The 12,578-nt window shown below is 45.7% G+C and overlaps 1 protein-coding gene across 1 annotated transcript in view; it reads right to left on the bottom strand.

Annotated features, from left to right (window-relative positions):
- Mlkl (mixed lineage kinase domain like pseudokinase) overlaps nt 1-8,678 on the bottom strand; it is a 28,235-nt gene extending 19,557 nt beyond the window's left edge. Inside the window, exons 1-3 of the mRNA XM_085844262.1 lie at nt 8,306-8,678; nt 3,691-4,123; nt 616-689 (exon numbers count right to left, since the gene is read on the bottom strand). Of these exons, the coding sequence (XP_085700388.1) occupies nt 616-689; nt 3,691-4,121 (505 nt within the window). The 5' untranslated portion in view covers nt 4,122-4,123; nt 8,306-8,678. The remainder of the gene's footprint in view (nt 1-615; nt 690-3,690; nt 4,124-8,305) is intronic.
- Nucleotides 8,679-12,578: the final 3,900 nt, after the last annotated feature.

Below are 12,578 nucleotides of genomic sequence, written 5' to 3'. Positions count from 1 at the left end.
CATGGACCGAGCATCTTCAAAACTGTGAGCCCAAGTAAACTATCTCTTTCTAATCTACTACCTTGGGTATTTGCTACTGTAACAAAAATTTGACTGGTATAGATGCTATTCATGGAAGAACTTATTATAACTATTTTAGCATTCTTTCTTAAAAAAAATACTTTTGGTAGTGAGCCAGACCTTTAATGGCTGAGTCATATCTCTAGCCCTTAAATTATTAATTAATTAATTTATTTATTTATTCACTTATTTATTGAGGCAGGGTTTCTCTGGGTAGCCCTCGCTATCCTGAAACTCACTCTGTAGACCAGGCTAGCCTTGAAGTCAGAGGTTTGCTTGCCTACCCTTACCTCTCGAGTGCTGGGATTAAAAGCATGTACCACTATGCCTGGCCTATTTTAGTATTCTGACAAGTACTGTGGATTTCTTGCTGGTCAAGAGGCCACTTTCAAATGCTACTTCATGGACAGAAGCCTGGATTAACTGTGACCATCTCCCCAAACCTGTGAGCTGTTTCCAGTACTATCCAGGAAAGGAAATGCAGGGCAGGAGCTCCAGCTGACAGATGAGTTCTAATTTGGGAACATTCGCTGCCACAGGGCACTGGCCACTTACATTGCTTCAGGGTTTTGTTGATTTCTTCCACACTAATTTGCAACTGCATCAGGATAACTTTCATATTTTCATTTCTGCGGGAAAAGGTGGGGGGAGTGGGTACACAAGTTTAAAAATACAAGTGCTAAACTGAAACCCGTGCATCAAAACCAAAATGTTAATTAAAACCACCAAGGTGACAGTTTTTAAACTCTAAATAATCACCTGGTGGGAAATACTACTGTTAATATCCACCTCTGCATGAGTATTCATGCCTGCATGCCACCATGCTTCCCTCCACGATGATAACGAACGAAGCCTCTGAACTATAAACCAGCCCCAATCAGATGTTCTCCGTGAATTGCCATGGTCATAGTGTCTATTCACAGCAATAAAACCCAAACTAAGACAGAAGCCAATCCTGCCCTCCACTTGAGGCCACATCTCCGAGCTACCGTAACATGCCCACCTTCCCTAATCCTGGATTCTCTCTTTTCTTTGATGGTATTTGGTACGATTACAGATGTCTTGGTTTCTCTTATTACAAAAAAGTTCTCATTTGCTTAAAAGTCTCCTCATTTGTCCCATTTAGATGTCTTCTGCCAATCTGGCAGAGCACTGAATCACCGCCCTCCATATCAAGTCGACATCACAGTTACTCCTCTGGGCTCAGGCATCTAAAAGACATATCTATCTATGTGTTCTCCTGTCCTTGTTTGTTCTCTGGTACTGTGATAAACGCCATGACCATATGAAACTTGAGCAGGAAAGGGTTTCTTTATTTATTTAGCTTACATTTTATAGTCTGTCATTCAGGGAAGCCGGGGCAAGGAGCTTAATTCAGGAACCTGGCGGCTGAACTGCAGCAAAGACCATAGGGGAACACAGCTTATTGACTGGTGTGCTTTCTGTGACTTGCTCCACCTGCTTTCTTATACAACTCGGGATCACCAACGCAGGGGTGGAACTGCCCACGGTGGGTTGGGCCCTCACACATCAATCATTAATGGAAAAAAAAATCCTCACAGACTCGCCTACAAGCCAAGGTGTTGGAACATTTTCTCAGTTGAGGTTCTTTCTTCTCAGATGACAGGAATGTGTATGCTTGCTTGTATGTCTGTATGAAGGTATCAGATCTTGGAGTTACAGACTCTGGTAGTTTGAATGGAATGGTCTCCATAGACTCATGTGTTTGAATACCAGGCCAAATGGAGTGGTGCTATTAGGCGCTAATAGGTGGCATGGACTTGTTGGAGTGGGTGTGGCCTCGTTGGAGTGGGTGTGGCCTTGCTGGAGGAAGTGCATCACTGTGTGGGCTGACTATGAGTTCTCATATATATGCTCAAGCACCCTTCCTTGCTCCTGTCTGCTACCCAAACTCTTACTATTAGCTTTCAGACCCCTTACTTCTGTGCTATCTCTATCAAAGAATTCAGGTCACTCCCCTGGAGTATCTTTTTCTCAGACAGAGTTCACAAGGCCTCCATCTTCTTTGCAGCTATAGGATAAGTCCTGCCTAGTTCCTGCTTCCAGGCCCCTTGGCACATTGGCTAGGCTAGGGTATGTCACATGATACTATTATGGAACCTCTCCAGGCGCTCTCTCATTAAAAGGCCTCACCATTATGGCTGTCTATGGAACTTGGGTTCCCTAGAAAAGCAGTCAGTGCTCTTAATGGCTGACTCATCTCTCCAGCATCCCCTTCTATCTTTTAGATAACAGTGTTAAAGTTCATATTGCTGGGTCATCATAAATCTAAGGAGGTCGTATTTGCCCATGTTTCCTTTGTCTTCCTTTGCTGGGTGACCTAGGCTCATCTCTTACCCTTTACCTCCAGCTTAGCCCATGCCTCATTTCTTTAGAATCTGGGCCCCCTTTATGTTCAGTTAGAGGGCCATTCTAGTTTAGGCTTTTGTTACCTCACCCTCTAAAATGCTCTCCTCAGTTCGCACTTCCATTCTGACTCTCAGGTAGGTTCAATTATTGGGTCTAGCTGTCGACTTCCAGGTAGTGACCGTATACAGCCACACTCTTGCCACAACAATACAGAGGGCAAACTGCATGCCTTCATCGTTTCATGTTGAGCTTGGCCAGGTGGCTTGTTTCAGAGGATGTGGCGCAAGTAGATGCTTGAAACACAGTAGTTCAATTAGGGTTTCTGCTCTGCAGTTCTACCACAAGAGCGATCATGTCTCTGGCTAGTTCCTTCTTTGTCCAGTTAAATGCTACTCTGCCTGTCCTTGCTGAAGCTTTGTGTACCATTACCCTACTTTGTGGCTTTCACTGGCTTTAGAGAAACTTAGCTTTCTATCAGCAGGCTCTTCATGAGGTAAGAGATTTTGTCTATTTTGTTCTGTTCTGTATCTCTAAGGTTTAAAACAGTGTTGTGCACGCTGAACCCAATCCCCGCTTCCTTGGTTTGCTTAACTTGATTCTTTTTACCGAACAATTTTCTTTTTTTTTTTTTTTCTTTTTTTCTTTTTGGTTTTTCGAGACAGGGTTTCTCTGTATAGCCCTGGCTGTCCTGGAACTCACTTTGTAGACCAGGCTGGCCTCGAACTCAGAAATCCGCCTGCCTCTGCCTCCCGAGTGCTGGGATTAAAGGCGTGTGCCACCACGCCCGGTGACAATTTTCATCTTAAGTGAGAGTCCATATCTCAGATGATAAGAATGTGTATGCCTGCTTGTATGTCTGTGTGAAGGTATCAGATCTTGGAGTTACAGACTCTGGTGGTTTGAATGGAATGGTCTCCATAGACTCATGTGTTTGAATGCCAGGCCCAAATGGAGTGACGCTATTAGGAGGCATGGAAATCTAAGACCTTAAGAATTGGAATTCCAGATATTTTTAAGAGCGAGTAGAGAAGCTGAGGGGACCCATGAGCAGGTAGCAACATGTCCCCTATTCCATAAAGACTTCTCCAGATTTCACCAGCCTCCCCACAGAGCAGGATTTCTGAATCACAAGCATACACAATTGTTCAAACTCCTCTCCTTTGGCAAACCAAAGTGAAGCTAGGATGCTCCCCAGTCCATCTGCTCTCCCACCCTACCCCCAACCCCGGCCTACTCTTTCCCAGTCTTTGGGAGACTCACCCGTCTTCCTCTGCATCCTGTCGATCTTCCTGCTGCCAGGATGCTGGCTGGCTGACGTCTGAAACGGTATTCCATTGATAAGCCTGAAGCAGCAGCAACAGCTCCTCCCAGACATCTCTCAGCTTCTCATTCACTTCATGGAAGAGGATCTTATCATTGCCCACACTCACAAACTTCCGAATATGGGACTTCTTGCTGAACTTTTCTATCTGCTGGTTAGCCTCCTTCAGGACTTCATCAAAACGGCCCAGGGCAGCAGTCATGTCATCCGGCAGGTTCTTCTTTCCTTGGGCCTGGAGTCTCTGGAGAGGCTGAAGCAGGCCGTGCACACGGTTTCCTAGACGCTGGCATTGTTTCCGGCAGTATTTCATCTTTTCACACTGTTCATAGATGAGCTGGCCTAACCTGATGATCTGTCCCAATTTATCCATAGCTGAAAGAGATGCATAGACTGGTTGAAATACCACAATCCCCTGTGTATCTGTTATTCAGTCAATGGAGATCCGTGATCTCAACGCCAGAAACGAGATACCTCCACCATGCAAGACAGAGACCGTTTGCGGTGTGCCACATCTGTTCTAGCATTGTAATAAGGTTTGAACTGGAAGTGTTGGTCACCAAGCACTTTATCTTCAGCTTCCATTGCAACACCTGAGGTCATGTGACTAGGACCTGACTATGGGTTGTGAGTGGATGGGATTTGTGCGGCTACTTTGGGCTGAGACAGGTTTGCAAGGAGAGGATCTCAGGGATACTGGTATCCAAAAGAACGAGTCCCAGATTCCTGAATCAATTGCTTGGAGGAAAGTTGCCGTGTTGCCACTACTTCTGCTATGGACTGTGATTGAAGATGCAGTTTCAGTTGTATGAAAGCCATTATATTTTGGGGGGGGGCATCTTGGTCTTATTATTTAGCCTATTCTAACACAGATGTCCTGTTGAGGTATGAGAAATACCTCCAGGGACTAAACAAGTGACTTAAACCAGTAGAGTGAGCTGACTTGAGCATTAGCCTCACGTCCAGCATTGGCTAAGTCTTTGAGTGAGTGATCTTCAGCGCAGCTTAGAGAGAAGCTCCTGGAGCCAGAAAGATAGATGGTTTAGTGGTTAAGAGCATGAGCTGCTCTTGCAGAGGAGACTCACTGTGCTCTTCTGACTTCTGCAGGCACCCAGGCACACATATGGTGCAATACATGCATGCTTGCATGCATGCATACATACATACATGCTTGCATGCATGCATGCATACATACATACATATGCACAGGCAAAACACTCACACATAAGAAATAAGATCATACATCTAAACTTGAAAAGCATCCTTTCGGTTTCTGGGACTCTGAGTGCAATTCAAACTTCTCCAGTGTTTGCTTTGTTTCAAGACAGGCTCCCGCCACATATCTCAGAACGACCTTGGTCTCCCTGTCCTTTTGCTTCAGTCTCTTGGTACTCCTCTGTTCTTGATAGAAGGAAGAGTCCAGTGATTCACACACTCTCTTCAGATCCTATAGGAAAAAGCCATAAACTGGCCCTTGGGCCCACAGTCCGTCTGAAAACGTGTGGAGGTTATTGAGCAAGCTTACGGCCACTGTTCTGCAAGGATAATGGATCTCTCCTTTTCTCAGGAGCAGCCAGCAGTCTGGACTGTCATGTCAGACCTCTTGATTTTAAATCTTGCAAGCAAGCCGAAGAGTGTTCTTAAAATGTTGCTGCCTGGGACTGGGGGATATTTCAGTCCTCAAAGCGTTTGCTGAATAAGCATGAGTTTGGATCCCCAGCACCAATTAAAACAAACAAACAAACTGGGGCTGGAGAGATGGCTCAGCAGTTAAGAGCACCCACTGCCCTTCCAGAGGTCCTGAGTTTAATTCTCCGCAACTACATGGTGGCTCACAACCATCTGTAATGAGACATGATGCCCTCTTCTGGTGTGTCTGAAGACAGCTACTGGTTGTGAGCCTTCATGTGGGATTTGAGTTCTAGGACCTCTGCTTGCTCCTGTCAACCCCACTCGATAAGTCCCTGCTCGCTCCAGCCCAAAGATTTATTTATTATTACAAATAAATAAATAGCTGTAGCTGTCTTTAGTTTATCTGTTTTTGAGACAGGGTTTCTCTGTGTAGTCCTGGCTGTCCTGGAACTCACTCTGTAGAGTAGGCTGGCCTCAAACTCAGAGATCCGACTACCTCTGCCTCCCAAGTTCTGGGATTAAAGGTGTGCACCACTGTTGGGAATTGGTTTTAATGCTGTCATATTTTGGCTCCCAAAAGCTGCGCTTCCAGACCTGAGGGTTCCTGCCCCCAGCTGGCTTTGATTTGTAGTAAAGAGTTGCCATATAGCCAATGGCTGGGCAAGGAAACAGGGCGGGACTTTTAGATTGTGCGGGGGGTGGGGGGGTGGGGGGGGTGGGGGGGGGCAGGCAAGAGACCAGGGATAGAGAGAGGGGAGAGGGGAGAGGGGGAGAGGGGAAGAGGGGACGGGGGGGGGGGGGGAGGAGAGAGGGGAGAGGGGAGACTAGAGACAGGAGACGGGAGAAGCAGGGGGAGAGGAAAGAAGAGAACAATCGCTTGCACTTGGAGGGAGAAGGATCAGATTTAAAAGCTGCAGGAGAGAAAGCATCCTACAAAGTAGGCGTAAAGGGAATGCAGCCCTACAGGGGTTGGGGTGAGGCTGCGCAGAAGGTAACAGGGCGGCAAAGATAAAATAGATTTAGAAGGTATTAAGCCAGGAATACCAGAGGGAAGGGTGTGCTAGCCACGAGGGGAAGTTTAAAAATGCCTAGCCTGTGAATTAGTCAAGGCATATCAAAATTAGCTGTTGCGCGTGTGTGTGTGTGTGTGTGTGTGTGTGTGTGTGTATCTCCCAAATCCAGAGAGCTCTTGGGCTCATCATGTGTGCGTCCTCCAAGAGCCAAAGCGGTTTAACTAATTCACCGCTACACACCACCACTGCCTAGCTAGATTTGCTAATTTTTATTTTATGTGTACGAGTGTTCTGCCTACATGTGTATCTGTGCATCGCATGCATGTAGAGCCAGGGCGTCAGATCTTCCGGAAGTACAGTTGTCATGTGCATACTGGGAATCAAGCCTGGATCCTCTGGAAGAGCAACCAGTTTTCTTAACTGCTGAGCCATGTCCCCAACCCTCAAAATACTCAAAGCCATAGCAAACTTCTCAATGGCCAGTGAAACAGCTAGGTTAAGAATTATCTTGGAAAAATATTAAAGCAACAGAGAAAGAGTTATCTTGGGGGCTAGATGAGATATCTCAGTAGTTAAGAGCACTTGCCGCTCATAAGACTTGAATCAGTGTCTAGCACCTATGCTGGTCAGCTCACAACTGCCTGTAACTTAAGACTCCAGGGGCTCTGAGCCTTACTCTACACTCCATAAGTACCCATACACATGTGGCACACACACACACACACACACACACACACACACACTCACGAAAGAAAGGAATAAATCCATTTACAGATCAGATCACAACATGGAGAAAATAACTCCCTGGAATCCCAATCTGCCTTTAAAACATAAGTAAAAAAGTAAAACCAAGGACTGGAGAGATGTCTCAGCTGTTAAGAGCACTGATTGCCCTTCTGGAGGGCCCGAGTTCAATTCCCAGAAATCACATGGTGGCTCACATCCATCTGTAATGGGATCTGATGTCCTCTTCTGGTGTGTCTGAGGATAGCAACAGTGTACTCACATAAAACAAATTAAATAAATCTTACAAAAAAAAAAAAAAGTGAAAAAGCAGCCAAACTGAAATCAAGCATGTGAGTAATTAGTTTTCCTTGTCCCCAGGATTCCTGGGCAGGAGGCACAGGCATTAATGTCAGGGTACTTTTTAATGGCTGAGCCATCTCTCTAGCCTGTCAGGATGCTCTTAGAGAAAATCAATGGATCTCAGGGCCCAGCCATTCCCAGATGGTGAGCCCAAGTCGTCAAGGCTCTTTCTTGGATGTCTGAGAGCAAAGGAGAAAAATCTGGAAGTACTACTAAATATATTAATTTACTCATATCCCCCCCCCCCCCCCAGCCTGGACTATACAGTGAGTTCCAGGCCAGCCAGAGCTACACAGTGAGATCCTGTTTCGATAAACAAATAAATAAATAGTCTAAAAAAAATCAGATGCCCTTAAAAAAAAAACTTTATGTTAGATTATTCGTGAAATGGGCCCCAGAAAAGGAAGAGGGCATTCATAGTTAAGAACTGGAATCCCGTTGAGTAATGGTGGAGCATACATGGCCTTAGTCTCAGCACTTGGCAATCAAGAGGCAGGCAGATCTCTGAGTTCATGTCTGGCCTGGTCTACGGAACAAGTTCCAAGTTCCGGGGCAGCCTGAGCCACCCAGAGAAACCCTGTCCTGAGTCCCCGCTTCCCCCACCCCTCCCCCAAACCCCTGTAATCGTCTGTGCTGGAAATTAATTGTCCTACTGACTAACCATCTACTCTACGACTTGGGCACCTCAGGGCGGGTCCCCAGTCCCCACCCTTTGCCTTTCCTCGAATGCCATTCCTCGATCTCCATCCTACTTGGGCAAAAAAGGTCAGCAGAGATCTCAGCAGAATAACAGCCCAATTTAGTTAGGGAATCGAAACCAACTCACCCTAAGTTCCAGGAAGTCCAATCTGTGTTTCTGGGATTCTCGTGCTTCCTCCTGCCGCGCTACGGCTCACTGGATTCTACGTGATTCTCCGAGGGGCGCTCGTCCGGTCTATCCTGTGCTCAGTTCCTGTAGGATCATCAGTCTCCCGCCGCTCCCGGACCACGGTCTTCTGCCTCCTTGACAATGCACGCCAGGTCGGAGCAGGTCCCCGGTGTCCTGAGTCCCCTCCCTTGGTGCAACCTTAAAGCTCTCGCCTCTCGGAGGAACTCCGCACCAGCCGCGGTTCCCGCCTAAAGTCAAATTTGGGCCAACGCAGCAATGCTCCAGCAGAGTCCTCAAAACCAACCTGTCCGACAGCTATTTCTGTCCAGAGTTCTGCTCCGGAAGCCGCGGCCAGCTTGACACGCCTTCCCCTGGCTTTCTACTCCTGCTGGAGATATGCCAGCTTCCCACACCCGCTCTCTGGACAGCTCCCAGTTGAAGCCCCTCGTTAGCTGATTCTTTCCCCAAATCCATTAAATAGTTACTCCGAGTCTTCCCAGGTTCTCTGTTTGAGGTCTTGAATTTGGGGGTTGAGAAAATAAGGTTGCAGGGAGCCCTGATAGCCAGTGTATGGGATAGCCTGGAACTTCAGCAAAATTAAAAAAAAAAAAAAAAAAAAAAAAAAGAAAAAAAGAAAAAGAAAACGAAAGTGAGGCGGGTGTCCTGAGTCATTTTCCTCTCTCGAGGCTTGTCCTCTGACATCAACATGTGCACTGACCCTGGCACGCAAACGCATGCATACCACACCGGTAAATACATAAAAATGGAGGTAACCCATAGAAGTGCTGAGGCGGTTCCTTTAGCTGCTTTGTGTTGAATAATCCTGGGGCAGGGGATGGAGAGTAATGGAGGAAGTTTAAGGGAGTGTGAGGTTACCTAAGTAGGGGTCAGTTCCTTTTTTCCCCCTCTAAGGTCATCTCCAAACTTTGTTATTTTTCAAGGTGAGTTTATTATTTGTCAGTTATACCCCCAGTTAGCTAGTATAAGAAATAACCTTTCATTAGCTAGGTGGTGGTGGCACAGACCTTGAGTCCCAGCGCTCAGGATCTCTGTGAGTTCGAGACCAACCTGGTTTACAAATCCAGTTCCAAGAGCGCTAAAGCTCTACACACACACACACACACACACACACACACACACACTCAGATATATGTTGAGATATATCTCAAAAATAAAACTAAAACTAAATTTAAAAAGAGGAAGGAAAGAAAGAAGAAAACGCCATTGGCTGACTCATGCTATATAGCTGGGAAAGAATAGAAATAAATTGTATGGGAAGACATTTTACTTTGAGGCAACATAGTTCAGGGATGTCTGGGGGTCTTAGTTTACCTGTTTTCTCTCTTCTTTTCTTTATTACAGATTTATTTATGTTATGTTATGTGAGTACACTGCCATTGTCTTCAGACACACCAGAAGAGGGCATCAGAACCCATCACGGATGGTTGTGAGCCACCATGTGGTTGCTGGGACTTGAACTCAACCTCTGGAAGAGCAGTCAGTGCTCTTAACAGCTGAGCCATTGCACCAGCTCCATTTTCTCGTTTTTTTTTTTTTTTTTTTTTTTTTTGCCCTTTCTCCCCACAGACATTCCCTACAAGGTCTCATGTAGCCCAGGCTGGCATGGAACTCACTGTGTAGCCAAGGGTGTTCTTAGACTGTTGGTCCTCCAGCCTCCCCTCCTGGATCCCGGGATAACAGAAGTGCACCACCACACTCCTTTTCTGTGATGCTGTGGATTGAACCCAGGATTCTGTGTTTGCTGGGCAAGTTCCCTATCACTGAGCCAGCCCCCTCTTTGTTTTGTGACAATGTGTCTCTAAGTTACTTAAGGAGGTCTTGAACTTTTGTGATCCCTGCTTTCTTAGCCTCCCATGTGGCTGGAATAACAGACTCAGGCCATCAGGCCCACTTTGTAATTGCTCTCCCTTGTCAGTTGTCTTAGGTCTAGAGGTTTATGTATGTGCCTGCCTTAGTTAGAGTTTTACTGCTGTGAACAGGCACCATGACCAAGGCAACTCTTTTTTTTTTTTTTTTTTTTTTTTTTTTTTTTGGTTTTTCGAGACAGGGTTTCTCTGTATAGCCCTGGCTGTCCTGGAACTCACTTTGTAGACCAGGCTGGCCTCGAACTCAGAAATCCGCCTGCCTCTGCCTCCTGAGTGCTGGGATTAAAGGTGTGCGCCACCACGCCCGGCTCCAAGGCAACTCTTATAAAGACATTTAATTGGGGCTGGCTTACAGGTTCAGAGGTTCAGTCCATTATTATCAAGGCTGGAACATGGCAGCATGCAGGCAGGCATGGTGCAGGAGGAACTGAGAGCTCTACATCTTCATCTGAAGGCTGTTAGCAGAGTACTTTGACTTCCCAGCAGCTAGGACTAGGGTATTATAGCCCACTCCCACTGTGACACACCTACTCCAACGAGGCTACCACTCCTAATAGTGCCACTCCCTGGCCTAAGCATTTACAAACCATCACAGAGATGATATATTGTGAGTCAACTCTCCTGGCAAAGGCAGAGGAGGGAAAATCTGGGAAACGTGTGACCTCAGGGCCAGCGAGATGGCTCAGTAGGTAAAGGTGCATGCCTCTAAGTGGGAGTTCACCTAGGACTCACACAGTGAACAAACGGAGAGAAAAAAAAATGTCCTGCAAGGTGCCCTCTGACCATACTCTCACCATGGACATATGCTTACACACATGCACAAATTAACGACAAAGAAAGATGTGGTCTTCATGGAAACTTACTAGATTCATGGGGTAGTCAGCCAGATTCCATGGGGGAGAGGTCAGCACTTGAAGTTCTAGGTCAGAAGGCAGCCTCCACTCTGCTCAAGGCCATGGTGGAAAGAAGTGGGTAATTGTGTGAACTCTCACCAGTCAACCATAACAGTAGCTGAACTGGGCTCACTGACCTGCTAGAACTGGAAGCATCCGGTGTGAAAGCTTTTGAAGTGGATTTACTAGCATCCCCTCATCAATGTGCGCAATATCCATTTTCTCTGAATCCTCGCCAGAGTCTTGTTCTCTTGCTGTTGTTTTTTAATTATTAAAAGCTATTTAAATAGTGTTGGATATCTCAAAGTGACTTTAATTGGCATTTTCTTGGTGACCAATGATGCTAAATATCTTTCATGGGTTCTTTGCCATAAGTAATCGCTTCTTTGATAAATGTCTGTATCTTCTGGCCCATTTTCACTTGTTATTTTTTATTGACAAATCTTGAGAGTGTATGTATTACAAATTCCTTGTTCAATATTTGGTATCCGAATGGCAATGGAATAACAACTAAGGACAAACCTGCTGCAAACCTTCTATAAAAATTAACCCCAAAGGATTGTAGATCTAAATGTAAAACAGAACTAATAACAGTTTTAGAAAATGGTGTGAAATGAGCAGAATTAAATATAGAAATCTTTTCTTACTGAGAAAATTCTTGAAACATTTTAAGTGAGTATGATGAGATGGGTGTGTTGTGTGTGTATGTGTGTGTGTGTGTGTGTTTTTGTGTGTATATGTGTGTCTATGTGTGTGGTTGTCTTATGTGTGTGTATGTGTGCATTTATGTGTCTGTGTGTATGTGTGTGTTCATGTGTGCTCATGTGTTTGTGTGTGTATGTATGTGTTTATGTGTGTGTATGCATGTATGTTTGTATGTGTGCACGTTCATGTGTCTGTGTGTTTGTGTGTGCACACTCATGTGTCTGTGTGTATGTGTGGGTGTGTGTGCACACTCACCTAAGCAGGTGTATATGGAAGCCATAGGGTGACTCTTCTATTGCATCAACATCTTATTTTATTCTAATACTTAAATTACTTCACAGGTGTTTTGCTTGCATATTCATGTGTATACCATGTATATGCAGGGCCCCTGGAAGCCAGAAGAGGGTGTCTGATCCCTTGGGACTGGAGTTACAGATGGTTGTGAAGGCTATACGGGTGCTAGGCATTGAATCTGGCTCCTCTATAAGAGCAACTGTTTTAGTCAGGGTGTTTATTGCTGTGACAAGACATCATGACGAAAGAGCAAGTTGGGAGGAAAGAAATTATTCAGCTTACACTTCCACTTGGCTGTTCATCACCAAAGGAAGTCAGGACAGGAACTCAAACAGGGCAGGAACCTGGAGGCAGGCACTGATGCAGAGGCCATGGAGGAGTACTGCTTACTGGCTTGCTTCATGTGGCTTGCTCAGCCTGCTTTCTTATGGAACTCAAGACACCAGCTGAGGG

The sequence above is a fragment of the Mus caroli genome, unplaced genomic scaffold (genome assembly GCF_978045245.1).
Source record: "Mus caroli unplaced genomic scaffold, Mus_caroli_1 scaffold_10, whole genome shotgun sequence".
NCBI lineage: Eukaryota > Metazoa > Chordata > Mammalia > Rodentia > Muridae > Mus > Mus caroli.
This window is presented reverse-complemented; position numbering and strand designations above follow the sequence as displayed.